General features: G+C 40.4%; 1 protein-coding gene across 5 annotated transcripts in view; it reads left to right on the forward strand.

Annotated features, from left to right (window-relative positions):
- The window catches only part of LOC117485016 (anoctamin-4-like), a 55,734-nt gene that overhangs the window by 19,726 nt on the left and 20,344 nt on the right, over positions 1–15,664 (forward strand). Inside the window, exons 3-7 of one of the 5 annotated variants that reach the window (XM_034133578.1) lie at positions 4,426–4,650; positions 10,817–11,017; positions 11,669–11,817; positions 11,949–12,098; positions 13,426–13,526. In XM_034133578.1, coding sequence (XP_033989469.1) covers positions 4,426–4,650; positions 10,817–11,017; positions 11,669–11,817; positions 11,949–12,098; positions 13,426–13,526 — 826 coding nt within the window. Of the gene's footprint in view, positions 1–4,425; positions 4,651–7,504; positions 8,385–10,816; positions 11,018–11,668; positions 11,827–11,948; positions 12,099–13,425; positions 13,527–15,664 lie in introns of those variants that run through there. The other 4 variants (XM_034133579.1, XM_034133581.1, XM_034133580.1 and 1 more) reach the window with 4 other exon arrangements.

Genomic DNA, 15,664 nt, shown 5'->3' on the forward strand with positions numbered 1-15,664 from the left:
CGAACTATTCCAGCTGTTATAAAGCATTAAATAAAAAGTAAGCAAGGAATACAGAATGTTTCGTTACGTAACTTTGTTGAGAATGTGGCCATGTACATGTAATACATGGGATCATTTGCAGCGACTTGGTCATTGTGGGGAAAAATAACACCCATCCTGATCGTTTCAATGAAGTTGAATACAGAATATTCATATTTGTCAGTGATTTCATGTCAATTCGGCGAACATAAACATCAATGATGATGATTAAATTAGGATTAAAAATCGGGAGAGCCGGCTCGTTCGTTTTTTCCGACTAAACAACATCTATTATTTAGAAGTTGATTTCACATGACTCCAGTGTGGAACCCCACTGCACCCCCTGGTGGATCAATGATCCATTGCAGCTGGCTTCACAATAATTAAATGTATTTATCATGGGGGCGGTATCAAGTCTGACTGGGGGCCGGCCGGCCATCACGGAACGTGCATGAACCGATCACGACCCTCGCACTTTAAACTGTCCAAAATAAGACGCTTCATCTGTATATTAAGATATTTAAATTATTTAAAGGGGGAAATCAATTAAAAATATGTTATTATTCTTTAGTATTTAGACTTTTGAAATAAATGAATCATTTTTTAAATTTACTTTAATGGTTTTTATTCATTATTTTGAATCCAAGACACCCTCAACTGAAAAACGGACATAGCAAAAACTGACAATTTAAGAACATCATGACACATTTCAAGCTAAATAAAGCATAGGATGCACATAATGTTTGTGTGATATTATAACATGCTTTCCAATAATAGGCAAAATATGATATTTTTGAAGAAAATAGTTAGAATAATTATAATTATCATCAATGGACATCAATGGACATGGAATGTACCCTAAATTGTAGAATCACTCAGCAGTTACATACACCAAACCTTCCAGTTATATTCCTATCAATATTATGAAGGCTTTTACAGAAGGGTTTGGTCATATATAATTCATAGCCTGAATTATATAACATTTTATACCTAAAAACATGGTGAAAATTGATATTTTAGGGCTGTTGACAGTATTTTCTGATTTATGGAGTGATACAAAGAGATATCACTCACTCAATTTCACTTTCCACTATGTCCACCGTTGTTTTTCACAACCAATGGCAGAACTTTATTGAGGCCTGTAATTAGTCAACTACAGGTCTCTTGAGTCAGTCTTTTTCTTCCAAAAAGCTTGTGACAAGATGTTATTGCTCTTGGGGCATTAAAAACAAGATTTTAACTTTAGTTTTTTATATAATATCTGCATTTTCTATTGTGAAAAACTAAGTCTTAGTTATTTAATATATAGCGCCATCTCCTGGTTAAACCCTGAAATTGGAGAATAGTGGGAGGGCCTAACATTCCTGAATACTGGTCTTTGGCAGGCAACTGGCTGGCAGTCGGCAGGAAGCTGTATGCTGGGGTCCAAAATAAGAGGCTCCATCTGTAAGTGATTATCAAAACCCGTTTGTGATTACCTAAAACAGTTCAAACAATACATGTTCACTAAAATACAATTCAAAATAATACATGTTTACTTCAATACAGTGTAGAATCATATCTTTTTACTTCAATGTTCAAATAATGAATATACAAACAGGGAGATAACACAGAGAACATGATTTGAACTTTAAACACAAGAACCTGAAGTTTACATACACTGTAGTCACCAATGAATGTTTTTTCAGACTGGATAACTTAAAAGCAATGCACAAAACATGTAGATACATTCACTTTGAGGTGATATAGTCTGAAGGGGTCAATTGCTCACATTTATCATGTACTTTTTACTCCTGTGTAATGTCTGTCAGTCCCAGAATACCCAATATTTCACCAAACGTTTTGAACTCTAAGAAAGTGAATGCAGCAGATCCAGAAAAGACAGTCAACTTTTCTCGTTTCATAAGCCACTGAATAACTTTGGGCTTGAACACGGCCCTTCCTCCAATGCTGTATCCTCTTTATCCACCGTGGTTCAGACACATGGGATCCCGCAATCATACTGATTACATCTTTTGGAAGTAAGGCCGTTCACAGACCGTGACGCCAGACTGAAAACCACTTGAATAAAGTACATTTGATGTAAATGAATTCAGTTTTATGGTATTTTTTATTAGCATTTACAGTCAGTCATCTTCCTTCTTTAAAAGATGCTCAGAAAACAGACACCTTATGATTGGATTCCACAACATAGAAAACTGAAACTTCAGAGAACCACTACTAACTAATGACCAAACAAATCAGACAAGACACTCAGACTGAAAGAAAATAACTTAATGAGAATTCAAAATACCATTTCATGATGTGTTTGTAATAAGAAAGGTCTCAGAGGCCTTATAAAACTAAAGGAAAAGACAAAAAGGAAAGCAGGAGGCAGGCAGACCTGTCTCAGCAGTCTGCACGTCCTCGTAAAGCAGAGGAGGAACGCTGCTTTTTGCTCTTTTCTGAGGCGCCGTTTACACGAGGAGAAAACTGCTTGTATCTGCATAGTTTCGCGTGCGTATAGCCCTATTATTTACACGAGGCCGATAGAAACTGACCCCACAAACAATAACGGGTCCCAAGGTGGATAGATTTGCAAACGAAACGCTCTGGGGGGTCAACCGAGTCCGTGTAATCACCTCTATACGAATATTTCCTGAAACAATTGCGATAGCCCCACCTCTCTGCTGTAGCAACTATCAAAAATAGCTGTGTTAATTAAACGCACAAGGGGTTCTTGAATGAAATAATATTATAAAAGGCAAACCAGAATTGTTAACGCCCAATATACTCCTTAAACAAAATAAACAGAGTCAGATTTCATGCATTGATCCATTATATTGACAAAGGTGCGATCTCACCCGGTGTTTGTAGAGAATATCTCTCTTTCTGAGCCGTCCTCTCCACAGAGACGTGCTTCTGCCTTCTGGTCGATGCAATATCCACAGATTCGGTTTCTTTCAGTTTCAGTTTCGGGGCTTAAACAGAAGGGTAGCCATGGCAACATTGCAGCGGGGCTGCTCGGGTTGCTCTTCTTCGCGGCTTTTGGTGTATTTTGGTGGAAGTTACAGCGCCACTTACAGTCCCAGCATATGTACTACAGCGTTTCCAGCGGCCTCGTTTGAACAGACACGTTAAATGAAACAAATGCATGTGAACGGAAGACTTTTTTGAATACGCATACTGTGCATAAACGCAAACGGTCCCGTGTGAGCGGGGCCTGAGACTCCCATCTAGTAAACCCTGCCTGAAAACTGAGTCATTCTTTAATGATTATAATCACATAGAAACTAATTTGGTTTCTTTAAGCAAATGCCATGTGTTTCTTTATAGAGAGCTGCAGGAAAGAGTCTTAAAGCCCAGAAAAGTCTTAGAATTGTGTCAGGGAAGTCAATGCAAGGTTTTGGTTGTAGGTCTGTGGGTAACACAAGAGACTTTAACATTCTTTACCTCAACATGAGTATATCCCCCTCTGGTGAGTATTAAAGCTTTCAAGTCACTAAATGAGACTACTAAACTTCACCAACATTAGCTGCCTTTAGCTTAGCTATGTTGATATGAAGTCATGTGACAGTGCTGTAGTTCCTTCATAGCCTCACGTTAGCTTTCTTCTCCAAAATGGTGGTGTTTATGTAATAGAGATGATGTGTAAGTATCATAGATTCGTATACAGGGAGGAAGTCTTTTTAATAAACCAGAAGCCAATGTCAACATACCGATCTCTTTTGTCAAAAACAAATCAGGGCGTAATTTATTTGGTTAGCCTATAAAAATACTGTAGAGCACCTGCTGCTATCTGTAAACACTTTCGCTTTTAAATTCAGTAAAATGCTGGGTAATGCCTGTGACAGTAAAAGTCAGATGATCATGACACTTAATACCACTAGAGGGCTGACTGTTATGGATCTACCAGCAATACACAGAGCCAGATAACTGTCAGGGTTCACCATTTCTTGATAGTAGATGCAATTAAATCCCCCTATGACCATTCATGATACAGTAGGAAAGTACATTCAGGGTCATCTTTCCTTGTGACTGTTGAATTAGAATCAGAATCAAAATACCTTTATTCGTCTTACCTTTATTTTTACAGCAGAAAAGAGCCAACGACAGCTTAATATTAACTAAGAAGCATGCATAAAAAAGAAATGTAAGATAAAATAAATTACACCATTTACAAAACACACATCCTGTAACAGTTTTGAAGATATAACAGCCAGGTATATAATGCACAGATATTGACGGCATATATATATTGCACATAATTTGTATTTCACAACAAGGGGTGTTATAGAATAGTCATGAAACATGCATAGTACAATTGTATGTTGTGCGTGACAAATACAAAAACAGAAGAAATCCTTGTTAAAAGCCTAAATATATTTCTCCTCATTTGTCTTTCTTGTGATTGATTTCCTCTTTCAGGGTTTGACCTCGGGGGTCAAGTGGCCATCGGCTTCTCCCATTGGAAGAGTCCTTTCCCAGCGAGCAGCCACAACCTCCCGAGTCCGGACTGCGTTCACTCGGAGGCCTCCGCCGTCCCGCCCGTTAGCAAGCATCTGGAGCCGGTGTCCTGCCCAGCGTCGCTGTCAATCACCCCGCTGCCCACCTGCAGCGCCAGTCAGGAGACCCTCTGTGACAGCAGCATCAGTACGTGGAGTGTGGCGCAGTACATGTTTTAAACCAGGGGTGTCCAAACTACGGCCCGGGGGTCAAATGTGGCCCGTTGTCCATTTCTAATTGGCCCTCAGCTAATTCTTAAAAGTCACCTATGCATACATTTTTTTCTAAATGTAGTGACTCATCCTAACTTCACATTGCATTGGTTTGAAGCTCAACTATTATGTAAAATCCACTTCTTCATGTCTTTTCTACATCAACACGTGTCCCCTCTGTGTAAAGAGATTCTGAAAGTTTCAGGAAAAAAGATCCGCTCACTTTTTGTCCTGATCCATTTATATAAAAACCTGTCTGAAAATGAGCTGATCAGATTTTGGCCACTTTATGATGTCATAACGATTTTTTTGGCTTGTGTAACCATTAGCCAATCACCAACCAAGGTAACCCCCGCCCACCTTATCACCTGAATCTCCTCCAAGAGCACCATTGTGTTCTTTTTAACCAAATATCTCTCAGAGGGGCGTGGGGAGGGGCTCCTTATTTTCATCTAAAGTAACAGACAGAGAATCAGCACTTTTGAAACAGGGCTGAAACAGAGGGGATTATGGGATGCTACAATGCACGGTTTGGTATTTCGAGTCCAACACTTCAGAGACATGTTAGTATATATCTGAGACCGATAATATATTGATGAAAAGCAGTATAATAGGGGACCTTTAAAGTATAATGGTAAATGGCCCCCCCCAACTGAAACTTGTGCTTATATTGTACTTCTTAAATATATATGTAAGCCTATATTACACAGTAGTTTTCATGTGTTTATAAGCCCACTTTTCAAATACATTCAGTCAATTAGAGCTGAGAACATGTTCTAGCAAATCTTAGTTTTATTTCCATAACAAGATTTAAATAGACCCTTCATATTTCCCCTTATTTTAAGTAATCTGAGGCTTCTGTTTTAAGGGATGAGCTGCAACAGGATAACTGAAACCCTATGGAGAGCTGTGATGTTTCTTAAATCATATTCAAGTAGAAAGCATAATTGACCTACATTTGATTGATTTTGCTAACTTATAACTTAACTTATGAGGCAGTATACCTCACCTCTAGTGAGGGACCCAGCCCTTTGTATTTATTTCTGTATGTGGCCCTCAGTGAAAACATGTTGGACACCCCTGTTTTTAAACCATCAGTTTACTGGAGCAGCAGACTTTTAAAGCCCACATATTCACATTTTAAAGATTATGCTTGTATTTAGGGTTTCTATTAGACCATGTTCAGAAAGAAACATTATTATACTGTCCATCTGAGTATACCTGTATTTATCTTCTGTCTCTTTAAGCTTCCCTCCTCAAAAAGCCCAGTCTGCTGTGATTGGCTGTAGTATCTTTTTTTCTCATGTTATTAATAAAAAAATGTCTTGAGCCCTTGGCAGAGACAATTTACACATTGGTATCTAAAATTATTTGAATGAAATAAATGCCAGACAAAATGTACATGTCATCGTTTAAGGCATAATGAAGCCAATGGTAGTCTGTGTTAAACACATCAATTAGATATATTTTCCAAGCTTTTTCAGTACATAGTTAGCACTTTAAAGACTTAAATGTTATGACACATAATGCTTTCATAATAGTAATATTAGCTTTGTAAAAACTAAGAAATGCATATTTTAAATATTGTCCCCCATTACTTAAAGGTCCCATGACATGCTTTTCCGGTTATTACCCGTCCCCTTGTGTGTTATGTAGCTTTTTCTGAATGTAAACGGTCTGCAGAGTCAAAAACCCTCAAAGTACACCCTGCAGCGAGTAAAACTCTAAAACAGAAAAGACTTGTCTGTGCTGCCCCAGAACGCCTCGTTGGAGTTTTTCATTTTCCATTTTTTTCTTCCTGGGTATGGTGGTCCAAATGGACCAATCCGCGGTGCCGTTACATTACGTCCGCGGAGTCCTCTTTACGTTAAGTATTTGGACCAATCCGTGGACTTCCTCACACACACACACTCAATCTTTTCTCAGCTGCAGCTCCGCGGATTTCTCATCCTGAGACGGCGGGACGCGGCGAGGCTGTGAGTCTGTGTGAGCACACACACAGACTCACAGCCAGGCTGCGGGTGTGTGTGTGTGCTGGTTTCGGGCTGGGTTTCGCTGTGTCTCGCTGTCTCGCCGACCCCACGCATCAACCAGGAAACCACTGTCCGCTCCTCGCAGCAGCGAGCCTCGCAACGTCCCGCCAACACGGCACCCAGAAACCCACGCAGCATTCTCATCTGTTTGTCATTACTGGTGTCTTTTTCTGGTTGACTCATCAGAACAGAGTGGGCGAGCTGACCAATCAGAGCACACTGGGCTCCCAGGGAGGGGGGGGCAGGAGCTCCAACAAGCCGTTTAGGACAGAGAGTGAATACACATACTATACAGAGATGCTGTATGAGAAACCAATGTGAGTTTGGAAAATTGCACAATATAAATCTATTCTAGTATACCTCAACAATGGAGTTATGATCAGTAGAAATGGCCATGTCATGGGACCTTTAAATTGAAATATATTAAAGAAGAGATCTCTTCAGGGTCATCTAGGCCAGAAGGAATGATTACAGTATTATATTTCAATATTGTCATTATTTATATTGTTGCTTTAGACTTGAAAAAGATCTTACCGTATAATATCTACTTAATTGTGTCCTTGGCTTTCTATGAAAAGGTACACACTGACACTGTCATTGTTTTGGCTACAGCAACACTGACACATCTAGCCCTTTTTTCTGATTGGACGCTGAGAGAGCAGCTTAACCTCTGATTGGCTACCAAGGAAGACTGATCAAGAATGCCGATGAACGGCACGGAGCTCCTCTCCCTCTCTCACTCTCTCACTGTAAACATCCTGCTCATGCTTGTGTTTTTCTCCAGAGGAGATCTTTGACAGCTTGTGGTCGTATAGCGTCTCTGACAGACCTGTCTGTGTGGGAGTATGTGTGTGTGGGTGTGTGTGTGTCCAATGTGATGTTGGATCGACAGATGCAGTGGTGAGGATTAAGGAGTAGGAAGTGGGGATGCTGCTTTTCCTCTTGGGACGTCGCATTTGTTTGTTTCCTCAGCGAGGTCATTTGCACGCTGGGGCTGGGGGGGAAGGAGGGGTGACTGCTGTGTGTGTGTGCATGTGTGTGTGTATGGGGAAGGATCTCCTGGCTGTTTTGGCGTCTGCTGCGGCTCTGCTGGAAAGCCCCCCCCTCCCCTCTCTCCCTTCCTCCCCCTCTGAAAGGTGAAGCTGCCTCTCTTCCTCTCTCCACCTTCACTCGGTGAGTGTTGTCAAGTTGTCTTGAAGCAGAGGCAGCTTGTTCACCAGTGTTCTTTTTTTTTTTTTTGCTGCAGTGCTCTCTCTCTCTCTCTCTCTCGATCTTTCTCTCTCTTTTTGTGTTGCTGTGTCCTACTCACACACCGCTTCATCTCTCTCTCTTTGACCATGCAAGCATTTGACCTTCACACACACACACACACACACACACGCACACACAGACCCTCAGTCATACATTTGTCCCGAAGCTTTCCCCTTTTCTCTTGATCGTTAAAGTATTTTTTTCCGACACTTCCTCATTCTCAATGCTGCATCAGTTGTAAGACACAGAAATGGGTCATGCCTCTGTGAGTGAGTGTGTGACATCCAGGCATCAGCAGCAGGTTTGTAGGTGTGAAATCTGCCCTGCATCCCCCCCCTCGGTCCATCTCTGGACATGATGACAAAAATTACAATCCTCCTAACAGGTGACCGACACCAGATCCCCTCCGCAATCAGAGAGAAGCAGACAGGAAGGTCTCAGATGATGTGTTTGATGGATACATCCAAGACACCAAACTGAAATCAAGAACAGATTAAAAAGATAAAGATAGAAGCCACGTTAAAACTTACAGTGTAAAAGTTAATCAAAACACCACCTAGCATTTTTAAGGGGCAACACTATCCTGAAAAGCAGGACACCGTTACGATCGGTAAAAAGCAGCAGCAACATGTACTGTACATATTTACACAGTGTATATGTAGGTGTAGAAGTTGTATCGCCAATGAATGCTGTGCTAACATACATTGCTAACACTTCTGGGAAATCAGTTTCAACATTTCAAAAAAAGTTTAACTGTGACAAACTCGATAGATCTTTAACGATTGGTGCCAAGTCTAGGGAGCCGAGCTGTGTTGTTGAGCAGGATTAACCAGAATGTGTTCAAATGTCAACGTAGTACCACACATAGAGTCATGTCTATGTTAGAAGCTGTGTTCTTGAATTAAATGTGTTAAATGCTCCATAAACACCAGATCCTACACTTCCCATCAGGTGTCAGATCATCCACAGCATTCTTAAATGTCTCCTGTGTGTGTTTGGTGGGATGCAACCAGTCTGTTTTCTGCACAGGTTCAGACCATACCATTTCCTAATTAGGTTTATCAGGTTCTCAGCACTGGGTTTGAATCCAAAGTCTGACTAGTATTAATATGCTCTCAAAATGTGAGTTCTTTCAATTGATCGCGGTGGGAGCTGATGAGCCCACATGAAAATGAACTGAATGGGTTTTATTTCTTAAAAATAAAGTCAAAGCAAAACAACGATGTTAATGTAACGTATGTCTGAGCACTGTGTATCACACAAAAAAACACAGACTGAAAAATTAGAGCCCTGTCTTTCCATTAAGTCATGTAGGCCTGTTTAATGTGCAATCGTGTGGTTTGTGGAGTTATTCTCTGCCTCTAAATAACAAATTAAGAAGGCAGAAAATTGTGTGACGTAGCATTAATATGCATTTTTGGCTATGTCAGGACAGCCATCTCACTTTGTTTAGTCCTTGTTCTACTAAAGCAGTGAGAGCAAGAGGCTGTGTGTGCTGCCAAAGCCTCCCCCCCACCTGAGTTTTGGCTCTGGTTACAGTGGTACAACAGGGTGGTTACAGTTTGATGGTCACATTGTTTTACTGGCCACTGTCTTGGTACAACAGGTTGTAGGCTCATATATGGTGTGTCAGTATTTGAGGGACAACATTATAGTAAGATGTTCTCGATCCCGTTAAGAAGACCGCTGTGTGTCCTGAGGAAACATGCGTCTTGAATATGGGGAGGGGAATTTACTAACTGGTTCTGAAGTCCCCTTTCAAGTCAAATAGACCATGAAGCAGGGTATGCTCTAGTGATTTACATGTGGCTTTCATAGCGTTTTGTCCGGTTTGTGTGTTGTCAGATAATCGTATTTTGTTTCTGTTAGCTGCATCCACGGGCTCCAATGTTCCCAAGCATCAATGGCTAATTAGGAGCCAAGGACGCTTCCACAACCTCTGTCTCTGTCCCCGGTTCTACGGCTCAGCAGAAAGATTTAGCTGAGTCACCTTTTCATGTCACAAAGTAAAAATCAGCACACAGTCCTCCCACCTCTACAGAAGCTCTCCAGAGAGTGAGGGATGGAGATATTTAGATGGAGAATGTATGTCCCCCAACCTTAACGACACTTCCTAGTTGATAGATAGACCCAATTAGCTTCTTTTTTTTTTTCAAAGTATTTCATCGTAAATCCCTATAATAGGGAATAAACGTAACTGAGCTGTCAATTTCAGTTTTTTCTTTGGTCTTCCCTCTGTGACTTTCACAGATCTTTCTGTCTCACATAATCTCTCTTATTCTCTCTCTTCCTGAATCCTTGGAAAATCTGAATGAGCCGTCGTCATAACTGGGAGAGGTATCACCCTGAAGGGTTGGAAAAATGATAGGTGCAACCAAACCTTTTTTTTGGCTTTAACAAAAATTGACTTTGACCCTAAGCTCATAAAAAGCAAGAAATCTTCCAGGCAGTTTATTTGTTAACGCTGGATTGATTTCAAGAAGTAATCCGGACCTGAACTCAAATGTTGTGTGAATGGTTACGACCTAACTTACCCATGACTAATGATCTGCTTAGAGTATCTGACAGTAAAGTTTGACGGTAAAATTCATCTGTAATGCTCGACCACACTGCTCTTATAAAACGGTAGGCCGATCAAGACAGTGACTCACGAGTGGTCATGGCGCACACAGTCAAAAATAAGCATAATAAATATTAGGCTGATGGGTCCAGAAGTATGCGAGATGAGCTGTGAACAGACAGCTGCACACACACAGAAACACACACTTACAGGTGTGGCAAAAACATAGTGTTATAAAGGTTTTGTGTTTCCTATAGGTGTGAGTTTATCTCTACATGAGTCTGAGCCCCGGAAGAGGAACCACCGCCGACGCAGGGTCCCGCTGCAGCCTCTGGCCTCAGGCTACCAGGCTGCGGACAGACCTCTGGCCTTCCCCTTCTGTGGGGGGGCAGACATCATGGAGGAATCCTCGTCAAAAGCCACAGACTCCAGCACTCAAATTGATGAGCCTCCCCTCGGTGAGAACCAGCGCCACTAGAGTTTGAACGTTCTCTACACTTGCAGTTCACATAACACACCCATATTTCTTTATAACAAGAAGCGCCAAACTCTCTTTATCACATTCTATTTAATGGTTAAGGTTTTAAGTAACAGTTTTGACAAAGCAATCAAAATACAAAGAAGAAGTCTTATAAGGCGCTAGATATGCCTCTCTCTCTCTCTCTCTCTCTCTCTCTCTCTCTCTCTCTCTCTCTCTCAAAGCAAGGCAAGGCAAGTTTATTTGTATAGCACCTTTAAACACAAGGCAATTCAAAGTGCTTTGCAAAAATGAAAGACATTAAGATCATTAAGAAATAGTGCAGCGGAAACACATTATAAAGATTAAAAACCAAAGATAATAAAACAAGTTACAGTGTACATAGTTCAATTAAAAGCAGCGGCAAAAATGAAAGTCTTTCTCGCACACACCAACTCAAAACGTTTGTTTATTTACACATACAAATGGCGTGGATAAAATATGTACTTTTCAAAGGACTGTGAGGGATAAATGCCTTAAATAACGTCCAGGGGATTGAAAAGTGTCCTTTTCCAAGCACCATATACACTAATGAAAATACACAAGTAGTAACTGTGTATTCCAACTTTCTCTCTGCTAATCTTGCCTCCAGCTGTGAAGAATGTTAATGTGCTTCTTGAGAGAAAAAGGTCAGAGGGCATCAGCAGCCCGTCCAGAGACGACGACTCCACCCTGCTCAACCCGGACACCAACAGCAGCATCCTGGACAACAACACCAAGTCGGACTCGTGCCTCCCAGAGGTCAGTGGGGTAGGGAAGCTGGACAGAAGAACTCTATAGTGTGTAATGATGTGTGTAAAGGTGGAGGAGCCAATGGCCAGTTACTAATTGTTCCTTATTGACTGTGTGTCCTTGATGTGTCTATCCGTCAGGGGAGGAGGAAGTCCAGCTGCCTTTGCTTCAGCGATGGAAAGAGTCGCATTGACTACATCCTGGTTTACAGGAAGTCTAGCTCGCAGTCAGAGAAGAGGGAGATATTTGAGCGGAACATCCGTGCAGAGGGCTTACACATGGAAAAGGAGGTAAAATACACTGCTGCTCATTTGTTTATTCATTATGTTGACAAGAGTTCAGCTAAATCATCACGTCAGTAGCTCTTTGGCCATACATAACATACATATTATCCAGATATTAGGAGTTCTGTGTCAAGTAAGACCATCAAGATTTAGAAGATTTGGTTAGACTCTAGAAAAGACTATGTGTGGTTTCATGTTATTGCAGAATAACACGCTATTCACTTGCTAGTGAAATAAGTAGGGGGAATTCTCTGGGCAACATCTTAAAAGATTATACTGATAAAATGTTTATGTAGAAATTCTTTCTTTAATAACACACCAACACAGCTTAAAATATCCGACGATTTGTGCCTTTGCTAAAGAATAACGATTTCAGTATTTTGTGATATCTTTCTGTTATCTGCGATCAAGAGTCTTAGTATTTGCCAAATTGGGCAGCCATAACACCAGCTCTGCCAGATTTAGAAGCATTTTTCAGCGGATAAGTTCAGCGTACATTTTTTTGTTTGCTTAAACTAAAGGAGAATAACTAACACAAGTGGGATTTTTGTGAGATTATGATCATTCTGCCCAAAATTACAGGGGGGGCATCTTCTCTCTTGCCTGCCAGATTTACGTAGAAGCCCCCTTGCCATTTTATTCACCAGAGTAAAATGCTTTTGTTTGCTTTGAGGACTGAAAAGCCACAGCGGCTTGGCCCCTGGGCTTGAGCCTGCATTAGTGTCACCTGTTTAAATATCATTACCATAATCACTTTTATATAGTAATCTTATGTCATCAGTTGCTTTTTAAAATTACAGCAGATTCTCGTTACCTGAAGAATATCCAACCCAACTTTGTTCTCCCCCAACCCTGATGGAAATATCTGGTTCTTTTGCTGATGACTGTGAGAGAGACTTAGCCAACATTAGCAACATCAATACCGATTTCATGAAGAAGGCATTTAATGCTTAGCCTTAAAATCCATGTAATCTCGGATTGCTGAATTTTGAGTGCTGCTGTGCTATTGGTTATTCAGCCATCACTCATAAAACCCAAATAATTGTGCTCCAATGCTGCTTATATTAAGCAATTTTTATTTCAAGTGTCACTAAAAAAAGTGTGTCTGTACTGATCTCTGTGTGTATTCCAAGTTATCTGCCAATGCAGTAACACACACAGGGAAAACTTGTGGCTCTTGTGTCCTTCAACATCGGGATTGTATTCTCCTGATTCTTGTAACACGAGCAGGGGGCGAAGAGCAGAACAAAGCAAACATATTGATGTTGAACATGTTGATGCTGATCTCATCTTCTTTGCTGAAACTAAATTGTGTCTGTTTGCTTTCTTCCAGGCCTCTTTGACAAACAGTGATGTGATTTTTCTGAAGCTTCATGCACCGTGGGATGTCCTCTGTCGCTACGCAGAGCTCATGAACATCCGTATGCCTTTTAGGTGAGACCACAGACTAAGTGTATCATGTAAGGCATTTCCCTTCTCGTCAACCGTTTTGGTATCCAAATGTTGACGTTTTTGGTCTTTATTCATTGCTTTTGTTCGCACCTATTTCGAAGCTGGTTCAGAATCAGAATCAGAATCAGAATACCTTTATTAGTCCCACAGAGGGGACATTTACATTGTTACAGCAGAAAAGAACCAAAGACAGCTTAATGTTACCTAAGCATGCATAAAAAAAATATTATAATAAAGAAGTTACACATTTTACAAAAATACACACCCTGTAACAGTTCTGAGGATTTAGCAGCCAGGTATATATTGCACAGTTTTTAACGGTATATATATATATATATTTATTGCACATATTTCACATATTGCACATAGAGTTAAATCTCCTGTCATCACTACCCTTCTTTTGTGTGGGATGTGCCAAACTGCACCTACTACATTGTTAAAGTAAAAGTGAAACACGTAAAACTGAATGAAACAAAAGTTTTGAACACTAACAAAATAAGTTCTTTAACCTGTTTCACACCTTCCCCCCGGTACCGGGCGGATAAACGCGTCATTTGCAGGAAACAACGTCTAAGGAATCTTAATATTGAATAAAACTATGAATGTGTTATATCCATGTAACGGGAAGAAACTCAGCTAACTGATCTTTTTAATTTTTTTTTTCAAAGAAACCCCACAATGCTAGCACTCAGCCTCTGAATTAGCCTCGATCGAAAAAACGGAACTTACAAAGGCACTTAAACTCACTCATAACTCCCTTATTACTTATCCTAGATGCACAGCCAACCACTCGTTTTTGGTGTCCTGGAGACACTGAATCTGTGTAAAAAACCTCAACACTCAGTGATAAACATTCGCGACGCTATAAACGAAAGCGTACATCATCACATGTGGAGCTAAGAAGCTAAACACGTAAATATGGCTTACCTTGGTCAAAAGTGGTCTTCAATGGCATTAAAACGATAAAAAAACGATGCTGCAGTTAATCCATAGGTTCATCCTATGTGTCTGTGCCTTCTTTGAAATTATTTCTGATAATCCATAAGCAATACAACTGCGTTTTAGTTTCCAAACTCCAGAAGGAGACATTCCTCCACTTTGGTTTCGTTTTCCACACGCGAAGCGCCCACATTTTTTCTTTACAACGTGTGTGGGTGGGAGCCTCCCCCTTCGATTCTATTGGCTCTAACGGTCACAAGGGTATGTCAACCAACCAAATCGAGCAAGGGGGGCCAGAGATAGGTCAAATCCACCCAAATGACCCCAGATGGCCCAGTTTTTGGCTAAATCTCTCTAAAAAGGTCAAATTTCACTTGTTTTGCATCAATCTTGATACAGGGATGTTGTACTTTGGATTCCTAAAGCTTTTAGTCTACTAACCGATCATCCAAGGGTAGTTTTCACTATCTGTAAAAAATAATTTTTGGACGGACACTATAATTTACAGTTTTTTACTATGTAAAATCTGAATTTTCTTTAAAATAAAAAACATTTATATTGATTCTGACACTTCTACATCCAACTCACAGGTTTATCATTACTTTGAGAACAAAGATTATTAATTGAACCCTTTTAGAAGGGAAGATATGGTCATTTGTTCTGGGAATGTCATTTTCGAGCCTGAGACCTGAAAAACAGGCTCAGAGTGGAACAGGTTAAGTGAAGACATAACATGTTTTTTTTCAGGTTTAGGAGTAACTGTTTGTAAAGTGAAAGTGAAACACAAACACATCAACATGATGTTCTCACACGGCGATCTCGCAGAAAAACGTTTTTTCTTCCCCCCCCTTTGGAGTTTCATGCGCTTTATACCAGGGTTGCCAACTTTGGGTACCTGGCTGGAGTGAGATTTTGATATCATGGGTTTAATTCGGTTTAATTACACATATGCGCACGAAATGACTGCTATCGTGTCAGCAGCGAGACCTTAGCATATATATAGGATATATATACAATATATACAAATACACAATAATGGACACAGACTATAAAGGGCACACAGTTTCATTCACTAATGAAAGTCAAACATGTTTGTTTCCACTGTTTTATTGTGTGCCTGTCGCGATAAGCAATTAATTGACTTATCGTACGATAAATAAAAATGAACTCGATAACTTTTC

Source organism: Trematomus bernacchii, unplaced genomic scaffold (genome assembly GCF_902827165.1).
Source record: "Trematomus bernacchii unplaced genomic scaffold, fTreBer1.1, whole genome shotgun sequence".
NCBI lineage: Eukaryota > Metazoa > Chordata > Actinopteri > Perciformes > Nototheniidae > Trematomus > Trematomus bernacchii.